We start from the raw sequence: 23,638 nt of genomic DNA, 5'->3' as shown, positions 1-23,638 counted from the left end.
TTTGACCCCGGGCTGGAAAACAGCGGGCTGCTTAGATAGACCTGCGGGAAATGAAGCCTCATTTCCGGCGTGCAGCAGCGGCTTCGCCCGCTAATCGGGCGGGACAATTTTTTGGTCCCTAGGACCGTGAGAGGGTGCTTTTTTTTTTTTAGTCAACAGGAAATGACGTATTTGTTGTCACGTGGTATCGGGCGTGTGTGCTGGAAAAACGGGTCCCCGGTGATCGTGCCCTGTAGATGGTCTGAATTTGTGAAGCGAGTGGTATCGCATTTATCAAAGTCGGCTCCTCGTTGTTTTTTCTAAGCCACGATTAGGCTCATTGAGAGCAGGCATGTGCATGCAGACAGTGTTTGTTTTTACATCTGGTGGGTAACGTCCCTCCCTATATTTTTGGAACAGTACCTCTGAAGCTTGATTTAGATTTCTGCAGGAAATTTATGTTCTAACTTCAGATGTAACACCTCTTAACACTAAACCGGTCCATCATGCTGTTGTTTCCAGTTACAGCGTATATTTCCTGCTGAAGCATATTTCAGGCATAAGACAGAAACATTACAAAAATATACACCTGCAGGCCACTCTATTGTCTTTATTTGACTAAATGCACTAAATTGCTGCCACAAGCTTTTGAACACATGTACCTAATAAAGTGGCTGGTGAGTGTCCTCAGTCCCAGCTCGGATACAGATGTGTCGGTGTGTCTTTGTTCCCTGCAGTAGTGCCCTCTCCAGCTCAGTCATCATCCACATACCCCAGGACACTGTCCGAGCCAAAGAGATCATCGCCTACGTCAACACGCTGAAGACTCAGGTCAGCTATTACGCAGAGAGGCTGTCTCAAGCTGCCAAAGACCAATCGGCCAGCGGACTGGAGTGGACGCTCGCCAGTCTGGTTGACAAGGTACTAAAAGTGTTTGACGTTACGTGGGGACGCTTCATATTTCATTCATACCCTCTTCCTTTCAGACCCGTCAGCTGGTGGCAGTGTGCGGCTGCAAGCTGCTAGCTTCAGCTATTTAGGCCCTGAACGCAGTACGAGTACATCGCAACCAAAGCTTCTCCTTCCGCTGAGTCTGAACAAGTAGTGCTCCGCAATGACCAGGATATGCTGAGAGCAAAGTACAGCGGTCACAACAGCCAGTCGTCACTGCACGTGGACTGGCACGAAGAGGAGTGGGTGAGTTGATCAGCAGTTATTGGCTGTTTTCTGATTCCAGATTTTTTATTTCTTTAGCATGACAACAGACAAGCTTAGTTTCTTGGCACACATTGTGGATACAGCTTGATATCTTAACTACACTCTGAACTCTGTTTTTCTTTTCTTGTTGCTTCTTCTTCTTCTTGAGTCATCCCTCTCATGTTGATTTCCAGCTCAGGTCACTCCTTACTTTTAAGAAGTTGGAGGATTCGTGAGCAGATTTTTCCTTCACCATATCAGCCGACTTTATTCTATGAGAAAATACTCTTAAATGACTCGTCTTTAAAAAGTGTTCAGTGTTTTATGTCTGGTCTGTGTGTCATCTTTGTCTTTACAATGTTGCAGCAATACTTTAGTAATGATATGATATGATATGATATGATATGATATACCTTTATTAGTCCCACAAGGGGAAATTTAAATGTTGGTTTAGTGTAAGCTCAGCTTTTTAACTAATGTAAGAAGTGTTATGACTGACTCGTTTTTAATACCTAAATCTGGCCTCAGTGCACAAACCTAAATGAATCGGTACATATGAAAGCGCCCAAGTCACGAGCTGTGTTCAAGGACATGGATAAAACAAAAAGGTTCAAATTTGTGCCCAAAAACCCCACAAATCAGTGTCACTGTTTTAAAATCTGCTGCGAGACCGCTCTAAATGTCAGCTTTTTCTTTACGTAAAGACTGGGGTCTGTAACATATCAGCTCGTTTCTTATTTATTAAAGAACATGCCTGACACCAGGCTTTTGAGTTAACGGCTCCATTCGATCTCTGCAAGTATTTTTAAGTATTTTTAGGTTCTTTCCAGCAGGATTTGTGGCTAGTTCTGGAGCTTGACCCTAAAAGATTTCAGTGTGTCGGTGCTTCTGCTTTCCCTGTTGTCCTTCTCTTCCGTCTTTATTTCTGTTTCTGTCAAATTTAAAAACAACTGCACTCTGAAATACACACTCTTTGCAAGATGTTGTCTAAACTAGTGGTTGGAAGGCATATTTGTGTTTGGTCTCTGATGGTTTATTTACACTTTTTGCAGGCCACGCCCACGGACTACAGCGCCATGATGAGCAACAAAGCCAAGAAGTCTATTGACTTCCTTCTGATGCAGGACACCGCCCCGACGATAGCCACGGACGTGTCACTGCAGTACCGCCTCGACATCGTCTTCTGCCAAACGGTCACCTACACATATTTTAATTATTGTATGTCTGAGCTGATGCGTTTATCCTGGAGTGACTCAGAGTGAAGGAGAAGGCCAAGAAGAAGTGTAAATATCATAGAAGCAAAGAGTTCAGAGCTCTACGACTTAGTGTCTTTATGGTATTTATGTGTGTAATGGAGACCAGGGGTTCCATTACCCTTACTTGTATTTTTATTAATTGACTGACTGATTTGTATTTAAAAACCGTAATGAAGAAAAACACACACTGGTTGATTGTGATTCTTTATTAGGCTTTTTGGGTTGTTATTTAAGTGACTCGTTAAAGGTGAAGAGACAGGGGGACTGGCCATCCTACCTGTGTCAGGAAAAGAACCTGTGTTAGAGCTGTTCACATTTAATCATTTGTCTGTAACCTAAATTAGTTGTATATGTAAAAAGAGAAGTGTTAACAGTACTCACTTTGTAAAGAGTAAAAGCAGCTCAATCACCTGCTTATGAGCTCCTGGAGAAAACCAATGTGCCAGGCTAGGGGAGTGTGTGTTGGAGTGATTTTGTTAAAAGTTGTCATTATTGTGCTTGGACCTTGTCTTGAACTGTATGTTCAGATATTTTCTGTTCCTCCCCCACATGTAGGATGTTGGGGATGTTACTAGCTATAGTTTTCAACTGCAGGCACAATCTATGTAAGATTCTGGTTTCCTTATTTGGTAAGGAATGTTCACTTCCTGCCCTTTATGGGCTCACCATGTAAATGGTGGACTGTTAGAGAGGTTAAGCCATATACGAGGTTGAGGGGAGATGACCCTTTTATGACTAGAGATGCGGTTAAAATGTTTGTAAGCAGGAAGTCACGTATACAGACACACATACACTCTCTCTCACTCACACACACACACACACACACACACACACACACACACACACACACAGTGCCTTAGCTTTTACCACACAACATATGGGGTTTACAATGGGCGGTTGTGTAACTGTTTTCATTCAATAAAAGGCTGCGAGTGGAGGCTGGAGTTGGAGTTGTCTGAGTTTGGGTGTAGAGCTTGCAACTCTGAGAATCCGACCAGGCTTCCCCTGCACAAGCAAAAACCAATCGAACTCTGATTGTCTTACTTTGTTCTGAGTCAGCGAGGGCTGAAACCTAACTGTGGTTAAGGTGTTTTAATGCAGCGGTCCCCAACCGTCGTTTGGTCGAGAGATGAGGCTCGGGTGTGAAATGTATGGTTTTCAGAGTTTTTATCGTTTTTTATCGTTATTTTGTTATCGTTTTTATCGTTAACTCTGTTTTCCTGGGTCTTTCACGTGTGTTATGAATAAATCTTCTTTTTTTCCGGTATCGGTACTAGTTTTATTTTGTTGTATTTATCTGTGACACCTTAAAGGCCGGTCCGTGAAAATATTGTCGGGCATAAACCGGTCCGTGGCGCAAAAAAGGTTGGGGACCGCTGTTTTAATGTATATAGAAGAGACTGAAGTTTATATGTTATGGAGTTATTTATAGGACTTGTTACAAATCTTCATATGTCTATGATGTGTTATATCGTGTTGGTTATATTGTAGTGGTTTTCTTATGGGGAGGGTTTTGTTTCCCTTTGGTTTGCTGACCCCCAGACTTGGTCTATTCCAGATGCTCACCTGAATCAGGTAGAGTATAACAGGAAGCCATTTGCTTTTCAGAAGGGTTGGATTCTTTGCTGTATCACCATGTGTTCTCATTAATAAAGTACATTTTACTCCAGTCTCGTGCTATTTTAGTGGAAGTGACCCATGACCGTCGGCCAAAACTGACAATATGACTATTAAAAGTCTGAGTAATACTGTAATTTTCTGCTGCTCATTCCTGTGCAATATCCCATCTGACCTCCCGTCATATTTCTTTTCAAGATTTTCTTATTTAATCACTAGTGTACATATATTTATAGATACATATATATATATATTTAGTCATCTTTTCTCTTTTACCACGTCTTTCAAATATTTTGCTCTTTACTATTTTTCTATTTTTTATTTTATTTTATTATATTTTATTATATTTTCTTCTACTGTACCATGCTGCTGAGTGACTGCTGCTCGTCAAACACATTTCATTGCAATGTTGACCCTGTGCTAACTTGCATATGACAAATAAAACTGAAAACTGATAAAACTGAAAACAGTAAAGGCAAAGGGAACACATCAAGTAAGGATTTCACACTCCCACTCACAACGGCACTTTCAAAGCATAAAGCCAAATGCTTCAAAATTTCATTTTGAAGCATTTTAAAAATGAATGTGTTTGAGTTTCATTGCTCCAAAGCAATGTTTTCATATAAGCAAGATAACAACCAGTTTGCAACCATGTAAGTACAGTCCTCTATTGTGAACAGACGTGTTGGCAATCTGTCTGCGTTTATAAATTAGACAACAGTTATTTGCAGATCTTCATCAATCTGCCTGAGAGTGATTGCAGTCGGTCTGAGTTGGACTGCAACTGTTTTGAGTCAGGTTGCCTCCAAGGAGGCAGTTTAGTATTTTCCTTTCCTAGTTGGACAGATGGCTGTTGTTTTGTTTTTACTGTAGTGTGCTGGGCCATTAATGGCTCAGGGGCTGCAGCGTATCCGCGCCAACACCTAAGGCCAACGTGGAATCACCGGTCAGACTAACATAAAGAAAGAATCTGTTAAATTACACATTTGTATTCATTAAGTCACAGACAATGAAAACAAGCAGAAATCAAGATGTAATATTTTTATAATTTTATTGATGTTAAATTAAAGTTCCAGCATAGTTATGTTATCAGTGCAAGTCACTTCAATCTGTATAGCACCAAAGGAAACAATGGTGTTTTCAAGGTGCTTCACACTGTAAGGTAACAACTTACAATATTAAAAAGAAAACCCCAAAAGAACAAACCCCTCTGAGCAAGCACGAGGCGACAGTGGGAAGGAAAAACTCCCTTTTAAGAGGAAGAAACCTTCGACAGAACCAGGCTCAGGGCGGGGTGGCCATCTGCCGCGACCATTCCTGGGGATTTCAAAAATGACTTGATCTGATCTAAATGTAAAACTAGCTCATTTAAAGTGTCCAGTGAGTTTTAGAAAATATTTTGCTGTTGATATCACGATGTCACTATAAAGTGGAAACTTTGTTTCTTCCCTTACACCTCCCAAAAAATGCCCGCACCGATGAGAAGCACTTAGATATGCAACTTGGTTCTGGGAATATCTTTCTTTTGAAAGTTTTAACAATATCTTCATCAAGATCTTGGAAGTTGAATTGCAAGATTGTCACCATAACCGCTGCATGCTTCCATCTTTTACAGAGGGATTTTAAAACCCTCTCGCTGAGTTTCTTGAACTTCTCTGGTGGGATTTTGTCGTATCTGGCCCTGATTTCAGTCCAGATTTTCATGGTAAGCCGGTTGGAGATAGCTTCAGTACTTTCAATGCTGAAGACTGTGCCTGATTTTTTTGAAACCTGGGAAATCAGTCCTTCCACAAAGATTTCCACTGAAAGTCTGCATCTTTCTTTCTTTTCATATGATTCCAGTCTATCAGTAACTGTTACTGCCAACAGGTGTTCTTGGAATACTGAAGTAGTTATGATATTAAATATTGGTTGTTCCATTAAATTCATTGAATCCTCCTCCCCACTCCTCCCCATTTCCAATGATATTAGTGACAATTTATGTAATTTGTCACAAATATCAGTGAAAATCGCATTACCAATGCAGTCAAAATAATTCTGCACTTTTCGGTCTAAATGCAAATCCATCCCCTTGAATTTGTCCAAGAGTAGATCCAACAAACGTTTTTGGTGAGAATGAGGGCACTTTAAAAGTTTACCAAGCTTTGAAAGCACAGCCTGAATTAATGTCTCTAACCATCTTTCAAAGTCTGTTTTTTCAGGTGGCTCACAGTCTACAGAAGATCTGTGATGCTGTATCTTTTTATATGACTCCGTTTGACTTACGTTTGTTAACGGTGGGATGCTGGCTTCATGTTCAACACAGGATTTCTGCTGCTGGGGATCTGGAATTGGATTGTTTTCTGCTTTTGCAGCACTGTGTTGGTCAGCATTTTGACAGCTTTCTTCTGTGTTAGCTGTTTCTTGGCTGTTAGCATCTATATTCTGTGCTGTATCAAACTCCTGCTCAGCAGAATCGTCCAAAAATTTCACACGTGACAAAACCGTTTTGCCAGTAGTGGTGTGGACAGAACAGTTTTCATGTACAGGGGAGTTCTGGGAAGACCTCAGTGGTGATACTGCTAGTGACTGTTCACACAGGTCCATTACGTCCTCTACAAAACCTACAAGCCGCTTAGCGGTGAAGCAATCCGGATAGCCTGAGATAAGCTCTCCCCACTGCTTGTTCGAAAAACTACTGAACAAGTTATTCAAGAGGGATACCAAAGCATGTACTGTAGAATTATCCCCATTGGTCTGAACTGTTTCATCATTTGTCATTGTGTTACAGTTCGAGCTTGCCATTTCACTTTTTTGTTTTTTATGTCTAAAATGTTGTTTTGTGTTAAACTCCGTGTTTGAACGTTTAAAGCGCTGCTGTCCCGCTGTGTGAATGCGTTTCAACTGAACAGCCAGGTCTATATATAAGGTCGGTTTAAGGTTTCTTTGTAACGTCACCTGACGTTTCTTTGTAACGTCAGGTGACGTTACAAAGAAACGTCACCAGTCAAAGGACTGGCCCGCCCCGTCATAACGAAAGGGGCGGGACAAACCTGTTGCTTAGCAACTGAAAAAAAGGCACACCGCGCTGAATGCTACATCCGGCCTGCGACGGTACACCGCCTCCGCACCACCGTTTAAACATGAAGTGTGGATGTTAGAAGATCCCAAATATGGTGAGCTACTGGGAAATTACTCACGTTTTTGTTCTTGAGAGTGAGCGATAATAAGCGACATTTTATTGAGAAATTACAGTAGTCTGTCTACAAAAACTACAAAAATGACCTAAATAAGACAGAAGTACACATTCATTTTTATCGTTTTGTCAACAACAGGGCGCATGAGGTTTGTTCAGTATTTGTTGTGTCTACAAGGCTCAGGCGCCCCCATGAAGTGTCTTATTTGTATAGTTGAAAGCATTATAAAGGAACGCAAAACTAAATTACATATAATTATAATTCTTGGCACTTTCTGGTGTGTGTGAGTTAGTGTTTCTCTTTTATGATTTGTGGGTCCAGCATCAAATTCAGAATCCTTCCCATCACACATGAGGTCTTGAATAATCATCTTATTTTAAAGACCTCGTAGTTTGATAGTTTGCTCTCAGACTGTGGGCTTCCTTGTGGTTTTTAGGATATTTAGAAGTAGAAGGGGATCATCCTTCTGTGGAACCAGCTCCCAGTTTGAATGCAGGAGACGGACACTATCTCTACTTTTAAGATTAAGTTTCAAAGTTACCTTTTTGCCAACGCATATAGCTAGGGCTGAATCAGGTGACCATGAATCCTCCCTTAGTTACCCTGGGACTACCCTGCTGGGGGATTCCCACCATGTGTTTATACACCTCTCTGCATTCAATAATTAGTTCTTGTTCATCTCTGGCTCTCGTCCACAGTGTGTCTTTTGTCCCCTTTTTCGTCTCCTCATCCCCAAAGGGTCGCAGCGGGCTGCCCCTCCCTGACCGTGGTTCTGCCAGAGGGTGCTTCCTGTTAAAAGTGAGTTGTTCCTTCCCACTGTATTGAGGTTTTTTCTTTTTAATTGTAGACTTTCTACCTTACAATCTATACCACCTCGAGGAGACTGTTGTTGTGATTCAGCTCTGCATAAATACAATTAAATCGAATTAAGTGGGTTCAGCTGTTTTGTGAAATAAATGTGAGTGACATGGTAAGTAATAGCCTGCATGTAACTCATGGTAAGAAGAGCAATATCGCCCCCTCCTGGTTCAACCTTTTTTTCTTTGCAGTAATCTTTCCAATAATAATACATATGCACTAACCTCATGCTTGCTGTTAACAATAGCCTAAAGACACAAAATCAAGTTTAGTTTTTTCCTTAAGTTTATGTTTTTTTTTATATGGTTGGCATTTATTTTGTTTCTTTTTAATAATTATATTGATTCTATTGATTGTTTGCCAAGCACTGAGGTCTCTGCTTAGACTGTGCTACTGGGATCACTGATTTAAAAATGAGGCAAAAGCACCAAAGTTGTGCTCAAAAATAGTACAGTGAGCTACAAGCTGTTGCTGTAGTAATTCTAACACACTTATTGTTTTTAAATACATACATGTTTAGTTCTTTTAAACCTAATTATATATATATTTTTTGCAAAAGTGTCACCTAAACACCCAAATATACGTAATTCAAAACTTACTTTAATTATTACCCATTTGGCTGGTAACATGGACCCAGTCTGATGGATAGTTACTGAACAGATAGTCTTTTCTTTAAAGGCTGCATTCAGAGCAAATCATTGTAAAAACAAGACAAGTCAATAAAAAACAAGTAATAACTATAATACTAAACTACAATAGAGAGAAAATCCAGTAAATATAATTATATTATGTAAAAAATATACAAATATTTACCTCTAATTTAAAAAGACATTACAAGGGTACTAGTTTCATTTTAATCTAAACATAATCTAAATTGACACTAAATCAGTTTAAATATTACAGCTGAAGGTGATTTTAATAAATGTACTGCTGCTTGACTTTGTTTTACTACTGCAGTATAATTTATCATGTACAAAAGCTCCAAATGTTGTTTCTCTGACTTAATGTTCTGATGACGTTTGTGTTACTTTGCAGGAAATAGTCAGGACCCAGATGAACCTGTGCTGGAATTCAGTGTGGGTGAGTAATATGAGCATTTATGAAGGCTGTCCATGACCTGTAATTAAATTTAGCGTCATTAGTGCCACTCATTGCAAGTGACAGTGCACATGCTTTCAGCATGGAGTCTGCTCTTATGGTAGCAAAATAAATTCAGAAAATCTCCATCAAAAAGCAGCTCAGCAGCAGAAATATATATGGTCAGCTGGTTGTGAGTTAATGAGCATGTGAAATCAGTGTGAACATTTTGAAACAACAACTCTCCAACCTCGTAATTGTAAGACTGCCTGTGCAGCCACAGGAGCCTTCAGAGAGTCTTCCTGCTTGTCTCTTGGGTTGATTTGCTCGTGTTTTCTCACCCAGTCAATGACTGTAAAAGGGCTGGACTAATTGGAGGCAGGTGTAATTGATTGCACTGATATGCTAGTCTACTTATAGCCCACATTACAAACACTGCTGTGTTATTTTGTCTCTCAGTGCAGGTATGTAATGTGACAAAACCTCTAATGATCTGATATGTTTGGGATGGATGGGTTGTGAATTATATAGTGAATTGTCTTATTTTGTCGCTCTGTGCAGGCTTTCTACTTACAGGGTGGTGGGTCTCAGAGGACAATTGCTACCCCTGTTGAAGTGAACAACGTGTGGAGTGCAACTGGCTTTGTGGCATAGCTGGCTCTGGCCTTGGACTGTGTGTTTTTACTTTGTACCTAAATGGGACACTGGACTTTTAACTACTATTCATTGTGTTTATAAATAAAATTTTAGAATTTTATTGACTGTCATCTTTTTGCCCACGGTTGGTCAGACCTAGAATCTGTGTGTGTGTGTGTGTGTGTGTGTAACATCAACAGGGTTTTGCATAAAAGAGTGTGAGCAGGTCAAAAGGTCAATTCATTTATTGTAGTTTTATGGCAGCACCCTCTAGTGGCCTTGAAGCAAACAGTCTCCTAACTAAGCCATGGCATCTCTGGTCTCTCCTACTGTGTGCTCTGCTGGAGGAGCAGCATTGGATCTAGTGATACTGAGTAAGCTGATTAGGACAGGCCTGGAGAAATGTGGTTTGCATGAAGTATCAGGAAAAAAACAACCTTGTATTGTAAAATAATAATACACGAATAATAAATACTTTTCATGACATTCAGATTTCTGGACTCACGAGTTCATAGAACATTAATGTTACGAAACATTGAGAAGTCTTAAAACTACATTGTATACTTATTATTTATTTACTTTAATCAGATTTGACTGGTATTTTTAAACATTAAGTTTTTGTTCCTTCAACTATTGTATTTAAGCTTATGACTCACTCACAGTATGTTTATATAACTGCCTAAAAAACGGTGAGGATGTGGCCGCAGTGGCTGAGAAGCAAGAACTTTGCTTTTTCTTTTTTTTTTTTCTTTTTTTTTTTTTTTAATTGGGAAGCATAAATGAACATACCAGAAAACCCTGCACGAAGGAGCCATATTTGTTTTTTGTGTGTGCATAAGATGAAGCTTTAGTATTATTACACATATGATAAGGATGTTAGCATGCAACACACAAACTCAAGTGGTGTTGCCAAGATAGTTGCTGACTGGCAAGAAACTTCTAGAAGAAATCTGGTGACAGTCCAAAGCACAAATTAGATATTCACTGAGATATTCAACATCTCTTTATCTCAGTCGGTGATCCCCACATGCTTCAAAGAGTCCATCATTGTTCCTGTCCCGAAGAAACCCCACCCTGCTTCTCTCAATGACTATCGCCCTGTAGCCCTCACCTCAGTAGTGATGAAGTGCTTTGAACGCCTGGTCAGAGACTTCATCATTTCTTCACTACCAGACACACTGGACCCACTACAGTTCGCTTACCGTCCAAATCGTTCCACAGACGATGCCATCTCTCATCTCCTCCACACATCACTCACTCACTTGGACACTAGAAGGGGGAATTATGTTAAAATGCTCTTCATAGACTACAGCTCTGCATTTAACACCATAATTCCCTCCACACTCACCACCAAGCTGGAGCATCTGGGACTCAGCTCATCTATGTGTCAGTGGATCTCCAACTTCCTAACTGGCAGACCACAGGCAGTAAGGATGGGCGGACATGTCTCAGCCTCCACCACTCTCAGCACTGGAGCCCCCCAGGGGTGTGTTCTGAGCCCCCTGCTGTACTCTTTGTACACATATGACTGTGTGGCCACTACCAGCTCCACCACCATCATCAAGTTTGCTGACGACACCGTCGTGGTGGGCCTGATCTCTGATAACAACGAGACGGCCTACCTGAAGGAGATTAGGAATCTGGAGAACTGGTGCCAGAGGAACAACCTCCTTCTAAACGTCAGTAAGACAAAGGAGCTGATAGTGGACTTCAGCACTAAGCAGGAGAGGAACTACCAGACCCCCGTCATCAACGAGTGCCCAGTGGAGAGAGTGGACAGCTTCAAATACCTCGGAGTTCACATCACGCAGGACCTGTCATGGTCCTGTCACATCAACACCGTGGTGAAAAAGGCCCGACAGCATCTCTACCACCTCAGACGCTTGAGAGACTTCCAACTGCCCTCCAAGGTTCTCAGGAACTTTTACTCGTGCACCATAGAGAGCATCCTGGCGGGAAACATCTTAACCTGGTTCGGGAACAGCACCATGCAGGACAGACGAGCTCTACAGAGGGTTGTGCGGTCAGCTGAGCGCACCATCCGCTCCGAGCTCCCTGACCTGCACTCAATCTACAGCAGGCGGTGCTGGACCAAGGCCAGGAAGATGGTGAAGGACCTCAGCCATCCCAACAACAGACTGTTCTCTCTGTTGAGGTCAGGAAAGCGATTCCGCTCCCTGAAGACCAACACAGAGAGACTGAGGAGGAGCTTCTTCCCGCAGGCGATACGGTCTCTCAATCACACCACCACACAGTACTGACCCACACATGTGGTTCTTACACACACACTGGACTTTCTGGACTTTGGTTTTGCACAACACTGGTCACTATATTCTTCATTTCCGGTTAATACTTGTACAGCTGCTGTTATTGTGTATATATTTATTTATATTTATATTTCTTCATACATTCTTATATAGTTCTATATTGTGTATTGTGTATTTTGTTGTACAGTTATTTTATTTTCAACTTTAATTTATATAAACTCAACAAAAATATAAACACAACACCTTTGTTACTGCTCCCATTCCCCATGGGATGGACGTAGAGACCTAAAATTCAGTCCAGATACACAATATAACCATCCCTCCCAAACAGTGGTCACAAATCAGTCCAAATGTGTGGTAGTGGGCACATCTGCTATATTGAGATAATCCACCCCACCTCGCAGGTGTGCCACATCAGGATGCTGATCTGACATCATGAGTAGTGCACAGGTGTACCTCAGACTGCCCACAACAAAAGGCCACCCTGGAATGTGCAGTTTTGTCTCACAGCAAAATGCCACAGATGCCACAAGCAATGAGGGAGCGTGCAATTGGCATGCTGACAGCAGGAATGTCAACCAGATCTGTCGCCCGTGCATTGAATGTTCATTTCTCAACCATAAGCCGTCTCCACAGGCGTTTCAGAGAATATGGCAGCACATCCAACCGGCCTCACAACCGCAGACCTCGTGTAACCATGATTCATCTGTGAAGCGCACACCTCTCCAACGTGCCAGACGCCATCGAATGTGAGCATTTGCCCACACAAGTCTGCTACGGCGACGAGCTGGAGTCAGGTCAAGACCCCGATGAGGACGACGGGCATGCAGTTGAGCGTCCCTGAGACGGTTTCTGACAGTTTGTGCAGAAATTGTTTGGTTGTGCAAACCAATTGTTCCAGCAGCTGTCTGGGTGGCTGGTCTCAGACGATCTTCGAGGTGAACCTGCTGGATGTGGAGGTCCTGGGCTGGTGTGGTTACACGAGGTCTGCGGTTGTGAGGCCGGTTGGATGTGCTGCCATATTCTCTGAAACGCCTGTGGAGACGGCTTATGGTTGAGAAATGAACATTCAATGCACGGGCGACAGATCTGGTTGACATTCCTGCTGTCAGCATGCCAATTGCACGCTCCCTCATTGCTTGTGGCATCTGTGGCATTTTGCTGTGAGACAAAACTGCACATTCCAGGGTGGCCTTTTGTTGTGGGCAGTCTGAGGTACACCTGTGCACTACTCATGATGTCAGATCAGCATCCTGATGTGGCACACCTGCGAGGTGGGATGGATTATCTCAATATAGCAGATGTGCCCACTACCACACATTTGGACTGATTTGTGACCACTGTTTGGGAGGGATGGTTATATTGTGTATCTGGAATGAATTTTAGGTCTCTACGTCCATCCCATGGGGAATAGGAGCAAAAACAAAAGTGTTGCGTTTATATTTTTGTTCAGTGTATGAAGACGTGGATTCTCCTTTTCACATGTTAGCATGTTGTTTGGCCAGCTGTGGCTTACATTACCACAGCTGTGATAAAATTATCAGGAGTACTTCTATGTCTATGAGGGGAAAGCTTTCCTTGTTTACATATAATATAATAATGATACAGATAATGAAAGTCAGACAAAGTGGATCATGTCTTTTACAAAGTGCATAAATAAATCAAGCAGATTTTTTTTCGGTTGTGGTTTCTGAGTTGTGAAATGTCTGCAGCTCCGGAGTGGACTGTATTTGATTTGTCACATTGAAAGAGGGCCAGAAAATTACATAATCAGTGAAGCCAAACACATGTCTCTTTCCTAATATGGGCAATGTCTTTAGTAAAACTCAGCTGTAAGCATGTCTCCAGGCTCTGAATTGAAGGATTTTAGCACACAATGTTATGTGTTTTCAAACTCACAAAATCATATTTTACGTTCTTGAAGCAATAACCACGTGAAACTGAAGTTTAAATACTTTTCTTCCCTACATCCTGTGTGCAAGAGTCAATTATAGCATCATTTGGAGAGTTATATTTCATTTAGCATGTTATCGCATATCTGAAGGGGACCTAAAATAAAGCACAGTTCAGTCAGAGGGTCTCTTATTGATTGAAATCAACTTTTCCTGCTTTTAGGAGATAACTGAAAGTATACATGAAAGTGCCTTATCTTTTATAACCACAGGTTTTTTTTTATAATGGGTGTTTGTGTAAACTGTGTGTCACAGAAATAAAAGGCTGCTGTGGCGTGATGGTTCTTCGTAGTGGTCTGACACCGAGGGCAGAGGGGCTGCTCTGAGATCCTTCCCTTGCTAGCATGTGAAAAACCGGTTGAGCTGTTCGTCTTGTTTCATTAACGGGAATAAGTCTCTAAAGCAGCGGGGCCTGTGGAAGCGCAGACCCAACACTTTCCAGTAGCATAAGATTTTTTGCCAAGAAGTGCGACAGCAAAGAACTGATTGTCCAAATATAAGTTTCCTTACTTTTTCTATGAAGTTTATATGTTTGTAAAAATAAAGTAAACCATCTGCTCTAAACAGGTTTACATAGACTCAAGATTCCTTTTATCATTTTCTTGAAAATGTGTTTTTGGGGTGTTTTGCAAAACTAACTTTCCTCAGTCACACGCTTTTTTCCTTCAGTTAAAAAACTTGTAGATCTGGCATATTGATCGATCACAGGTTTGATAGCTTATCTCTGGACAGTCAGCTTAAAGAAGAATTTGCAAAGTTCATTGTATTTATTTAAGATCATTTTTGACAGCCACAGCTGTGACACATCAATGATTTTTATAAGATATTTATCACAGACTGACAGAACTACGAGAAACACCTTTTAGTTATCGTCCTTTTTAGTCGTCTGAAAAGTTCATATAAAAGCAGAGGTTTCTCTGTTTTAAAGACACAGAACATTTTTAAGACACAATCACACAAGTAGATATTTCAAGAAGACAGTGTAAACAAACATTTAGGGGCTGTGGTTTCACGTGTTGCTCCACCTATCATGCGTTAGAGTCACCTTCCAGTAAGTTTCCAGGTCACTTACCCAGTATATGTACTCAGACTGGAACCAGTATGTTTGAGATTCATACAACCAGAAAACTGTCTCCTCTGTTTATTGTGTGAATTCACACTATTGAGATCCTGTTTCTCTTTAAACTTTATTCTACCTTATTCTAGTTGCTCCGACCTTTGCTGGTTAACTACTCCCTCCGTTTTCAGCTGATTTCCACCATTTAAACTTGAATCTGTTCTGCTCCCTGTGCTAATGCCAGCTGTATCTTTTGGTGGTCATACCTTTCATACTTTTTGAGATATTACAGTTTTTGCCCGTTGCTTGAACACTACAAACCCATGCTTAGACTAAAGTAACACAACTTGAAGCTTTTGTTACCATACCTCAAACACATGTACCCCTACCTTAAACAAAAGCGCTGCTTTGCACCCTAGTTGCAATTATGCAACACACTTACTCCTTTATGCAACACACATGGTCCTGCATGCTACACTCTATTTCATACATAAGACACTTTGTTCACAAAATGAAATTTCAGGGTGCCATTTGGAAAACACATGTACCCAAAATACAAAACACATCGGGTAATTGCAACCACTCAAATACACACCTGAAGGCACTTACTTGTAAAACTGAACACCAATTAGCCAACTACAAAAAGCCCTCAGTTTAGCCAATTCAAGAACTTTGCAAGCATGGATGGAGGGAGAGCAAGAGGAGGAGGAGGAGGAGGATGATGATGATGATGAGGAGGAGGAGGAGGAGGAGGAGGAGGAGGAGGAGGAGGTCGAGGTCGAAGTCGAAGAGGCCATGCACGGACCCATATTTCTGATGATATAAGAGCAACTTTGGTGGACCATGTCATCAACCATGGCCTGACTATGAGGGAAGCTGGGCAGAGAGTCCACCCACATCTAAGCTGCTTCACAGTGGCATCTATAATAAGAACATTCCGACTAGAAAACAGGTCTGTCTTCACCTCTCTACCTTCTACTCCACTCAGATGGTTTTTATAGCACTGTTCTACAGTATATACCATTACCATATCAAGTGTACAGGGTATTGCAGGGTGCTAAGGCTCCTTTTGCAGCCAAAGTGGTAGTTTCTGTGAAACATAGCATGATTACTTATATTGAAGTACAGTGGATGACACAGTACATACAGTAAAGTACTGTAAGAAAAATAAGCAAAGCGATGACAATATGTGGTTGTATTTCTCTAGACTGACTCGAAGACCTTCTGGGGGAGGACGCCAACGCCTGTTCACACAACAGCAGGAACTTGCCATTGTGGACCTAGTGAGGGCAGACAATGCCATCCGTCTCCACCAGCTACGAAAGCAAATACTTGCAGACAGGCAAGTGTTCAACAGCATAAACCATGTGAGCATCACCACCATCAGACGCATCTTGGGAAAACACAGCATCACCATGAAGCAGCTCTACAGAGTCCCATTTGAGAGGAACAGTGACAGGGTCAAAGGACTTTGAGCTGAATATGTACGGGTAAGTGTAACTGTCCTTTACATGTACAATACAGTATTGGTGAAATCCAGTAGCAGCTGAATATGTACCATATCAGTACCACATGGATCCATTCTGAGAGCTACACAGGTACCTGTGTGATGGGGTTCTGTATGTGTAGCACTGTAGTACAGTAATATGTTCTCTTGGCCATGGATGGAGTTGCACAGCCTCATGAATTCATTTTCATTGATGAAGCTGGATTCGACCTGTGCAAAACAAGACGACGGGGTCGTAATGTCATTGGTCAAAGGCAATTGTGCACGTCCCAGGGCAGCGCAGGGGAAATGTCACATTGTGTGCCGCCATAAGCCTTCGAGGGCTTCTGCATCATCATGCAAAACTAGGTCCATACAACAGCCAACATATACTCACATTTCTAGATGCTCTCCATAACATAGTTGTACAGAACAGACCAGATCAGCCCAGGTTTGTTTCCATCAGGCTGCTCTGGTCCAGGCCTGGTTCTCCAACCACAACCAACTTGAAGTGGTATACTTGCCCCTTACTCACCATTTTTAAACCCTATACAGGAATTTTTTTCGGCTTGGAGATGGCGTGTATATGACCGCCAACCACATGCCCGCATGCCTCTTCTGCAGGCAATGGAACAGGCCTGCGGCGACATTCAGGTGACAGCAATCCATGGATGGTTTCGACATGCAAGAGGATATTTTCCCCGGTGCCTAGCGGGAGAAGACATTGCTTGCGATGTCGATGAGGTCCTGTGGCCAGACCCCAACAGACGGCGGGATCCATGAGCCCACGTATGCACAATTGTCATGATTTTTTGTGTTTACAGTATGGTGTTTTTTCTATTACTGTATTATGGTGTTTTTTGGGGTTTTTTTGCTTTCTCTGAATTCATGGTAAATGGCCTGCATTTGTATAGCGCTTTACTCAGTCCCTAAAGACCCCAAAGTGCTTTACACTACATTCAGTCATTCACCCATTCTCATGGTACTGCAATGTACAATACTGAGTAGGCCTATTTGTTGTTTTGGTTGTTTGAAAATGTGTCTCCTGAAAATATGCCTTCTGAATAAACAATGAAAGACTGCAGTGTTTTATATAAAGTAGACTAGTGTGCTCCCCCTGATCTGTAAGTGTTTGCATATGATGCAAGTATGTGTCATTTTGTCAACAGTTACATTTTGACAAAGGAATGTTAGGTTTTGACAGCAGAGTTTAGGTTTTGAGAGTTTCAATTTGGCACAGATGTGAATGGTATATTTCCCAGTGTTGTGTTGTGTGTACCCAGAGGTTGCCCTTTGTTACAAATTAAAGTCTACAAATCAATGACATCACACTGGCCTATGTTTATTCAGTCTATGATTACATGTCAGTGAGATCTTGGAGCTGCCAGCATGCAAAGCTGCAGCTTTAGAATTTAGGCTCTAATCCTTTTTTCCACCATTTTTTTTATTTTTCTTCTTCCTTTGTTTCTCAGACATGTATGTTTTTTTTTTGTTTTTTTTTGTTTTGTTTTTTTTCTCCCATCATTTCCTCTTATTGTCCCTTTACATACTCTTTGCCTCGCTCCAGTCTACTGCCAGAGTTTCAGTATTTTATTCACTTAATAGCAGGACAGAATACCACGTGACTGTGGCCTTGTGTTATACCCTCTCTGCTGCAGTGATGCTGCAGACAAACACAAACATCGTGATCAGACATTTAAGAAAAGCCTCTTACAGATGAAGGTCTGTGTCTCTTGACCTAAACACATAATCAAGTTAAATCTAATTTATGTTCATCAGTGCCCCTCACACTGTAACTTAAAGTAATACATTTGTTACTGGTTAATTACAGAAGCACGTTTGTGAGCATAAAGATGTAAGCCTTGGACCATCGGGATGAAATGTGGTTGGGAAACTTAACAAGCATTGATAAAGCTTCATCAGTAGTTCGAACAATGCCTCAAAACCTTCGCTCACCACAGGTGGTTAGCAGACTGTGGTTGTACCATGCAGCCTAATAACATGCAGTAAATTGCAGGTTAAAGCAGTCTGCTTACACATTGTTAAACGAGGGAAGGGAACTAATGTGGCTGTCACATGACCCTTTTGTCCCATTTCATCCCAGCATTTGATTAAATTGCTGCTCACTACTTAAAACTGATCACATAAAACTATTTTTCTTCATCTTTTAATGATTACCAAAGTCTGTGAATCCCCAAATTGTTCAGTTGTTCTTTTTGCTCCCTATGAGGTCACTTTTACCATGTGACAAAAACAACACCCCACTGTACACACTTGAGCCACCAGCAACTTTATAAATCCCCAATAAAAAGCTGACAGGTTGCAATGATGTTCCAAATAACTTATTAAGAAAACAACTAAATACACAGAAAATATTATGAAAACTGGTTTATTTTATATCTCCTAGTTTGAAGTGAAGCAATAAAAACATGTATAAAACATCACAAACTGTAATATTATACAAATGCTTACGTCCTGCTGATGCAATGGAGACATCTTCCAGTGACAGTCTTCATCCGTGTGAGTGTGAGGAGGCTCCTAAACCCACCGACACAGAAGTGCATGTTCACAACTCCCTCTGTGCAGGTGGGGTCAGGGCCCTCCTCACCCTGGGTGAAGAGGGGTGGTGCTGTGGCCAGTCAGGTATGAAGTGCTGAGAGTGGATCTTTGGTCCTCTGTGCAGCTCTGTCCACTCTCAGCTGCCCTGCAAAGCAATAACACGAGAAAGATGTCATTTTAACACAAAACAGCATTTCCATTGTTGGTAGCTGCAGCATGTTGTTAAAATGCAATTTTAAACTCAACATATACACACAATAACTATAACTAAACTTAAACCTACAGTACTGTAGGACGATGATTTACACCAGCTATTGGAAGGATTTAGTCTTCAAGACAGTTTGTAGCCAATGTGAGGTGATAACTTACATAGCTGGAACACAGCACCACTCTCCAGTTTGTCATTTGGTCATCCATCCTTCTCATCGGGTTGGGGTAAGGCTGTCTTCTGGGTGGAGTATCTCTCTGTGTTAGCTCCGTCCTGGGCGTTGAGTGTCTGAAGTGCTGAATGCTGGGAGAGGACAAGTGTAAAGCACCTGAAGACAAAAAGACAAAGAGAAAAGCATGAATTCACAGATCACAGAGTTGTTCACTTTACTTTTCTTCTGTTATGTGTTTTTACCTTACCTCTGATCCCTGAGCCACAGGCTATACCTTATGTAAAAACAAGAGACTACAGTCAGTTCACGACATCATTTTAAACCTTTTCTACTTATTTGTGTTGACATTAAGTACGGACTTACCTTTGTCCTGCATGGTGAGCTAGAGCTTGAGAAAAACAATGTTAGTCATTTACAAACACTGCAAAGGCCAACTTAAACATTTAAAGCTTAAAAACAAGTTCTAACATAATCTAGTCAGAGTCGCTGTCATCAAGTGAAAGGTTAAAAGGCCTTTCCCAGAAGCGTCTGACACCAACAGAACCCGAGGATGTTGAAGGGCCATAAAACGTGTCATCACTTACCTTGCACCTCTTTGCACTTACCTCATCAGTGCAGGTGTCGTCTCCGCTTCTCTTTGCTGAGGAGGTGAGAGCTGAGGTTGAAGGAGAAGCTGAGAGAGTAGCGGAAGAAGGAGCAGGAGAGGAAGGAGCTGAGGGAGCAGGGGAGGAAGCAGCTAAGGGAGCAGGAGAGGAAGCAGCTGAGGGAGGAGCAGAGGAAGCAGGAGAAGCTAAAGGATCACCAACCGGGAAGAGTGGGGCGTTGGCCTGGCCGAAAGGCGGCATGGCGAACGGGGCAGCACCTGGAGCAATAGGATGTTGCCAATCGTGCCAAAACGGCTCTGGAGGGAGCTCCTGGATGAGAGGGGAATCAGCTCTCTCATCCATGGTGTCATACCCCGAGTCGTCACTAGGCCAATCGGCCCACTCTTCTGAGTTGTTCCAGTCAGAGGAATTGTCAGTGTCTTCACTCACCTCTTCGACGTCCTCAGGTATGTAGGGAGGGTACTCACCTTCCTCTTCACTGTCATCAGGATCCTGTGCTTCAGGAGAAGAGGGTGAGGATGGGAGAGGGATATACTCACCATACTCACCTTCACTGACACGCTCGGTATCAGAGTCATCCAGGATCCTGATGACCTCTGGAAGGCCTTCTTCTGCAGGACGCTCAACCACGTAGTCGAGACGACCTGTGAGGAAACAAGTTTAAAATAACATTAAGAATGTAATAAACATCAAGTGCTAAAGGAACAGAGCTACATCTGTTAGTTTGAGCAGACGATGAGAGAAAAGCATTTTAGGCTACATTTATGTCAGACTGAATGACACTTCTACTTGTTCATGCAAGCAAAAAACAGCTAAGTCAACTAAGTTCACATCATTAACTGCTATATAATAAGATATAGTAGTGGCATAACATAAGGATACCATTATTACTACTGTACTATGATTACTGTTTTCATATTCTTTTTTATATTCATTTATTTTTGTTATTTTTTATTATCATGTTTTGTAGCAGGGGAAAAGTTATAGTTTATTTCAATAAAGCCTTTGATCCAAGAAGAACAGGATGTTAGGAGGGGACCGGGATCTGGTGTGTTTACACCTGTGTGTTCTGACGTCATGACATGCTGAAGATGCTGTTACCACAGAGACTGATTTTGGGGCATTTTACAAATTTTAGTCCGTTAAGCTATTTTTAACCAAATCATTAAAAAAGTGTCAAATTTGAAGCCTTCAAATCAAAGTAACACCTTTTTTTTCAAATTCATACACCAGTCGTTAATAATTTCTACACCTCTCCCGGAAAATTTAAAGCATACAAACAATTTACGGGGAAAAATCTTGGAATAAGCATATTTTGATAACATTAAAACTTGATATTCACACTGGAACTTATTAAATTATTACAGTCATTTAGTAGCTCTTAAAATAACTGAAGAAATGTTAAAAGTACCTGCAGCGAAGTCCAGGGGGCTGTCGAGTCCACGACGAGCCATCTTCAGGCTTTGCTGTATGAAAAACAAGTACAAACAATCCAAAGATGAAGTACTTGTTGTGGCGAGCAAGTGTCTGTGTCAGAATCAAAGGGACTGCTTTGGAGTGGTTTAAATCTTACCTGTCCAACCAAAGTTTTTCTGTTAGATTGGGGGAAACATCGTCCTCAGAAGCCTCACTTTCTTGTGGGGTCCTCAAGGAGTCCAATCTTGGTCCAGTTCTCTTTTCTATTTATATGCTCCCCATGGGTTCAATTTTTTGAAAAACATGGGATCTCATTCCATTGCTATGCAGACAACTCACAGATTTACCTGCCACTGAAACGTGAATCTGTGAGTCGTCTGAAGGGTTTGCTAGATTGTTTGGAGGATGTTGAGGATGGCATGGATGGCTTTTAACTTCCTTAACCTAAATGAACAGAAAACAGAGGTGATTGTGTTTGGTCCCTGTGACCGCTGTGACTTTGGCCCTTTAGGAATTCATAATAATAATAATAAAAACCTTTGCAAGGAACCTAGGAGTGTTTTTTTGACTCTAATCTAATGTTTGATAAACAGATTAATGCTGCCTTTGCTGTAACTGCTCCTAAGCTCCCTTCACGTCAGGACTTCCCCAACATTGGACACTTTTAACTGACCATTCATCCTCCTCTTTCTCTCATTTTTTACATTCATCAGGTCCTCAGAGTACTCGTTCCATCTTCCCAACACACTCTTTTCACTGTTTAGCACATTTCCATCTTTATCCATCTTACTCCACAAATAGTCTTTTCCTTCGGGGCCGACAAACTGACAACTTTCAACATAATCCATTTGATTTCCAGCTTCAAACTCGTGATAATGACGGACACTCTCTTCACCCTGAAACAGCATTCATGAAATCTTCCTTCAAGATTACAACTACTTGATTTACAGTGGAGTGAAAAAGTCTTTGGCTTCTTCCTTATTTCCTTTTTTTGTATGTTTTTCACATGTGAAAGTTTCAGATCAATAAACAAATTTAAATATGAGGCTATTTAAAAAAAACAAACATCAATCATCCAAACAATTTATTCAAAAAATGGAATTTTGAAACAAGTGAGCTGTAAATACAAAATTGCAGTTGCACTAAAACACATTTTTGCATTGTCCAACTTTCTTATCTCTCGTCTGCTCTCACAGTGAGTCACACACATTTGTATTTACAGAGCACACTTTGACAAGTAGTCTAAACTCTGGGTGAAGTGTGTGATCACACCGAGTCCCAGCTGGTTTGAGGAGCAGACTGAGTCTCTGCAGGGTTTAAACTCAGTCCCTGGAAAACAGACACAGTCCAGTTATATCTGGATGAAAACTGTCTCTGTGAAGGCAGTTTTGTTTTTGTTAACACTCCCTCAGAGAGGGACAGCTGGTTCATGTTTATTTAATCCCATTATCCAAAGACACTTCTACATCATCATCCACAGTTATGGGTCAATGACAATATCAAATAACAAGATCAGAATAACAACCTTAGGATTATTGAGATTTGTACTTACTGTGGTTTCATCCATCTGAGTTTTGTTCCCTAAAATGAGAGAAGAAAGTCAATTTCAGTTTTGTTTTAAAATTCAAAATCATTCAATCTTAAATGTACCTTTATGTCTTGTCCTTATATTGACTGTTGCAGCAGTTATTAAAAGCGCTGCTAATCCCACAGAGACAACAATGAACCTCAAAGAAACAAAAAATCTGTCAAACACAAAAAATGTGATTATTAAAATTATTTGGTTGCAGTTTTCTGTTCCGTGTAAATTCCTTTCTTTTAAAAATGTAACAGCATTTTATTAATAAATGTGCAAATTTCTGTGATATGATTTGTATTTAAAAGTATTTATATACAAAGTTAAAGTGAGTTTTCATTTGCATATCATTTCAAAAGCTCAAATAAATTTAAAATAAACAGATATTTATGCAACCAGCTTAATCTTCAGTCCTGCTTTTGAAGGACTCTTCATTGTTGGGGTTGTTTCTGATTTTGTGCTTATTTCAGTTTTTCTGGCTGGATTCTTTGTTGTTTTTGTGTCACCTGAATAAATGAAAAAGTAAAAGCACAAAAGTTTTTCA

The 23,638-nt window shown here is 41.1% G+C and overlaps 2 protein-coding genes and 1 long non-coding RNA gene across 8 annotated transcripts; 2 read left to right on the top strand and 1 right to left on the bottom strand.

The window, feature by feature from the left end:
• Positions 1–313: 313 nt before the first annotated feature.
• LOC143416159 (inositol polyphosphate-4-phosphatase type I A-like) lies at positions 314–4,101 on the top strand. Of its 2 annotated transcripts, XR_013096538.1 has the most exons (4): positions 314–365; positions 717–900; positions 966–1,176; positions 2,229–4,101. XR_013096538.1 is itself a non-coding variant. In XM_076881587.1 (3 exons), exons 1-2 carry the CDS (start codon positions 688–690, stop codon positions 1,017–1,019), a joined length of 267 nt encoding a protein of 88 aa, XP_076737702.1. In that variant the 5' UTR covers positions 467–687; the 3' UTR covers positions 1,020–1,176; positions 2,229–4,101. The 2 variants fall into 2 exon arrangements, 1 of the variants encoding a protein (XP_076737702.1); XM_076881587.1 differs by lacking the exon at positions 314–365 and having other exon boundaries at positions 467–900.
• Positions 4,102–7,063: 2,962 nt separating this feature from the next.
• On the top strand, positions 7,064–9,917 carry LOC143416168 (uncharacterized). The gene is made up of 4 exons (XR_013096546.1): positions 7,064–7,204; positions 7,924–8,023; positions 9,119–9,163; positions 9,722–9,917. It is a non-coding gene; the product is annotated as an uncharacterized LOC143416168 (long non-coding RNA).
• Positions 9,918–18,841: 8,924 nt separating this feature from the next.
• Positions 18,842–21,617, bottom strand: LOC143416169 (uncharacterized). Of its 5 annotated transcripts, none has more exons than XM_076881596.1 (6): positions 21,514–21,617; positions 20,642–20,746; positions 19,861–19,885; positions 19,745–19,771; positions 19,487–19,653; positions 18,842–19,262 (listed from the first exon to the last, which is right to left on the bottom strand). In XM_076881596.1, the coding sequence occupies exons 1-5, from the start codon at positions 21,554–21,556 to the stop codon at positions 19,527–19,529; spliced, it is 327 nt and encodes a 108-aa protein (XP_076737711.1). In that variant the 5' UTR covers positions 21,557–21,617; the 3' UTR covers positions 18,842–19,262; positions 19,487–19,526. The 5 variants fall into 5 exon arrangements, with proteins under 5 accessions (XP_076737711.1, XP_076737712.1, XP_076737709.1 ...); XM_076881597.1 differs by having other exon boundaries at positions 20,651–20,746; XM_076881594.1 differs by lacking the exon at positions 19,861–19,885.
• Positions 21,618–23,638: the final 2,021 nt, after the last annotated feature.

This window comes from Maylandia zebra, unplaced genomic scaffold (assembly GCF_041146795.1).
Source record: "Maylandia zebra isolate NMK-2024a unplaced genomic scaffold, Mzebra_GT3a scaffold26, whole genome shotgun sequence".
In the NCBI taxonomy this organism is placed as follows: domain Eukaryota; kingdom Metazoa; phylum Chordata; class Actinopteri; order Cichliformes; family Cichlidae; genus Maylandia; species Maylandia zebra.
This window is presented reverse-complemented; position numbering and strand designations above follow the sequence as displayed.

Bases quoted from the DNA above. Each gene is read 5' to 3' on its own strand.
- LOC143416159 (XM_076881587.1), top strand. From the start codon at position 688: ATGTGTCGGTGTGTCTTTGTTCCCTGCAGTAGTGCCCTCTCCAGCTCA. The intron at 901-965 runs GTACTAAAAGTG...TCTTCCTTTCAG, and splicing joins TCGCCAGTCTGGTTGACAAG to ACCCGTCAGCTGGTGGCAGT.
- LOC143416169 (XM_076881593.1), bottom strand. From the start codon at position 21,556: ATGGCTCGTCGTGGACTCGACAGCCCCCTGGACTTCGCTGCAG. The intron at 20,747-21,513 runs GTACTTTTAACA...GTTTCCTCACAG, and splicing joins CCCCCTGGACTTCGCTGCAG to GTCGTCTCGACTACGTGGTT.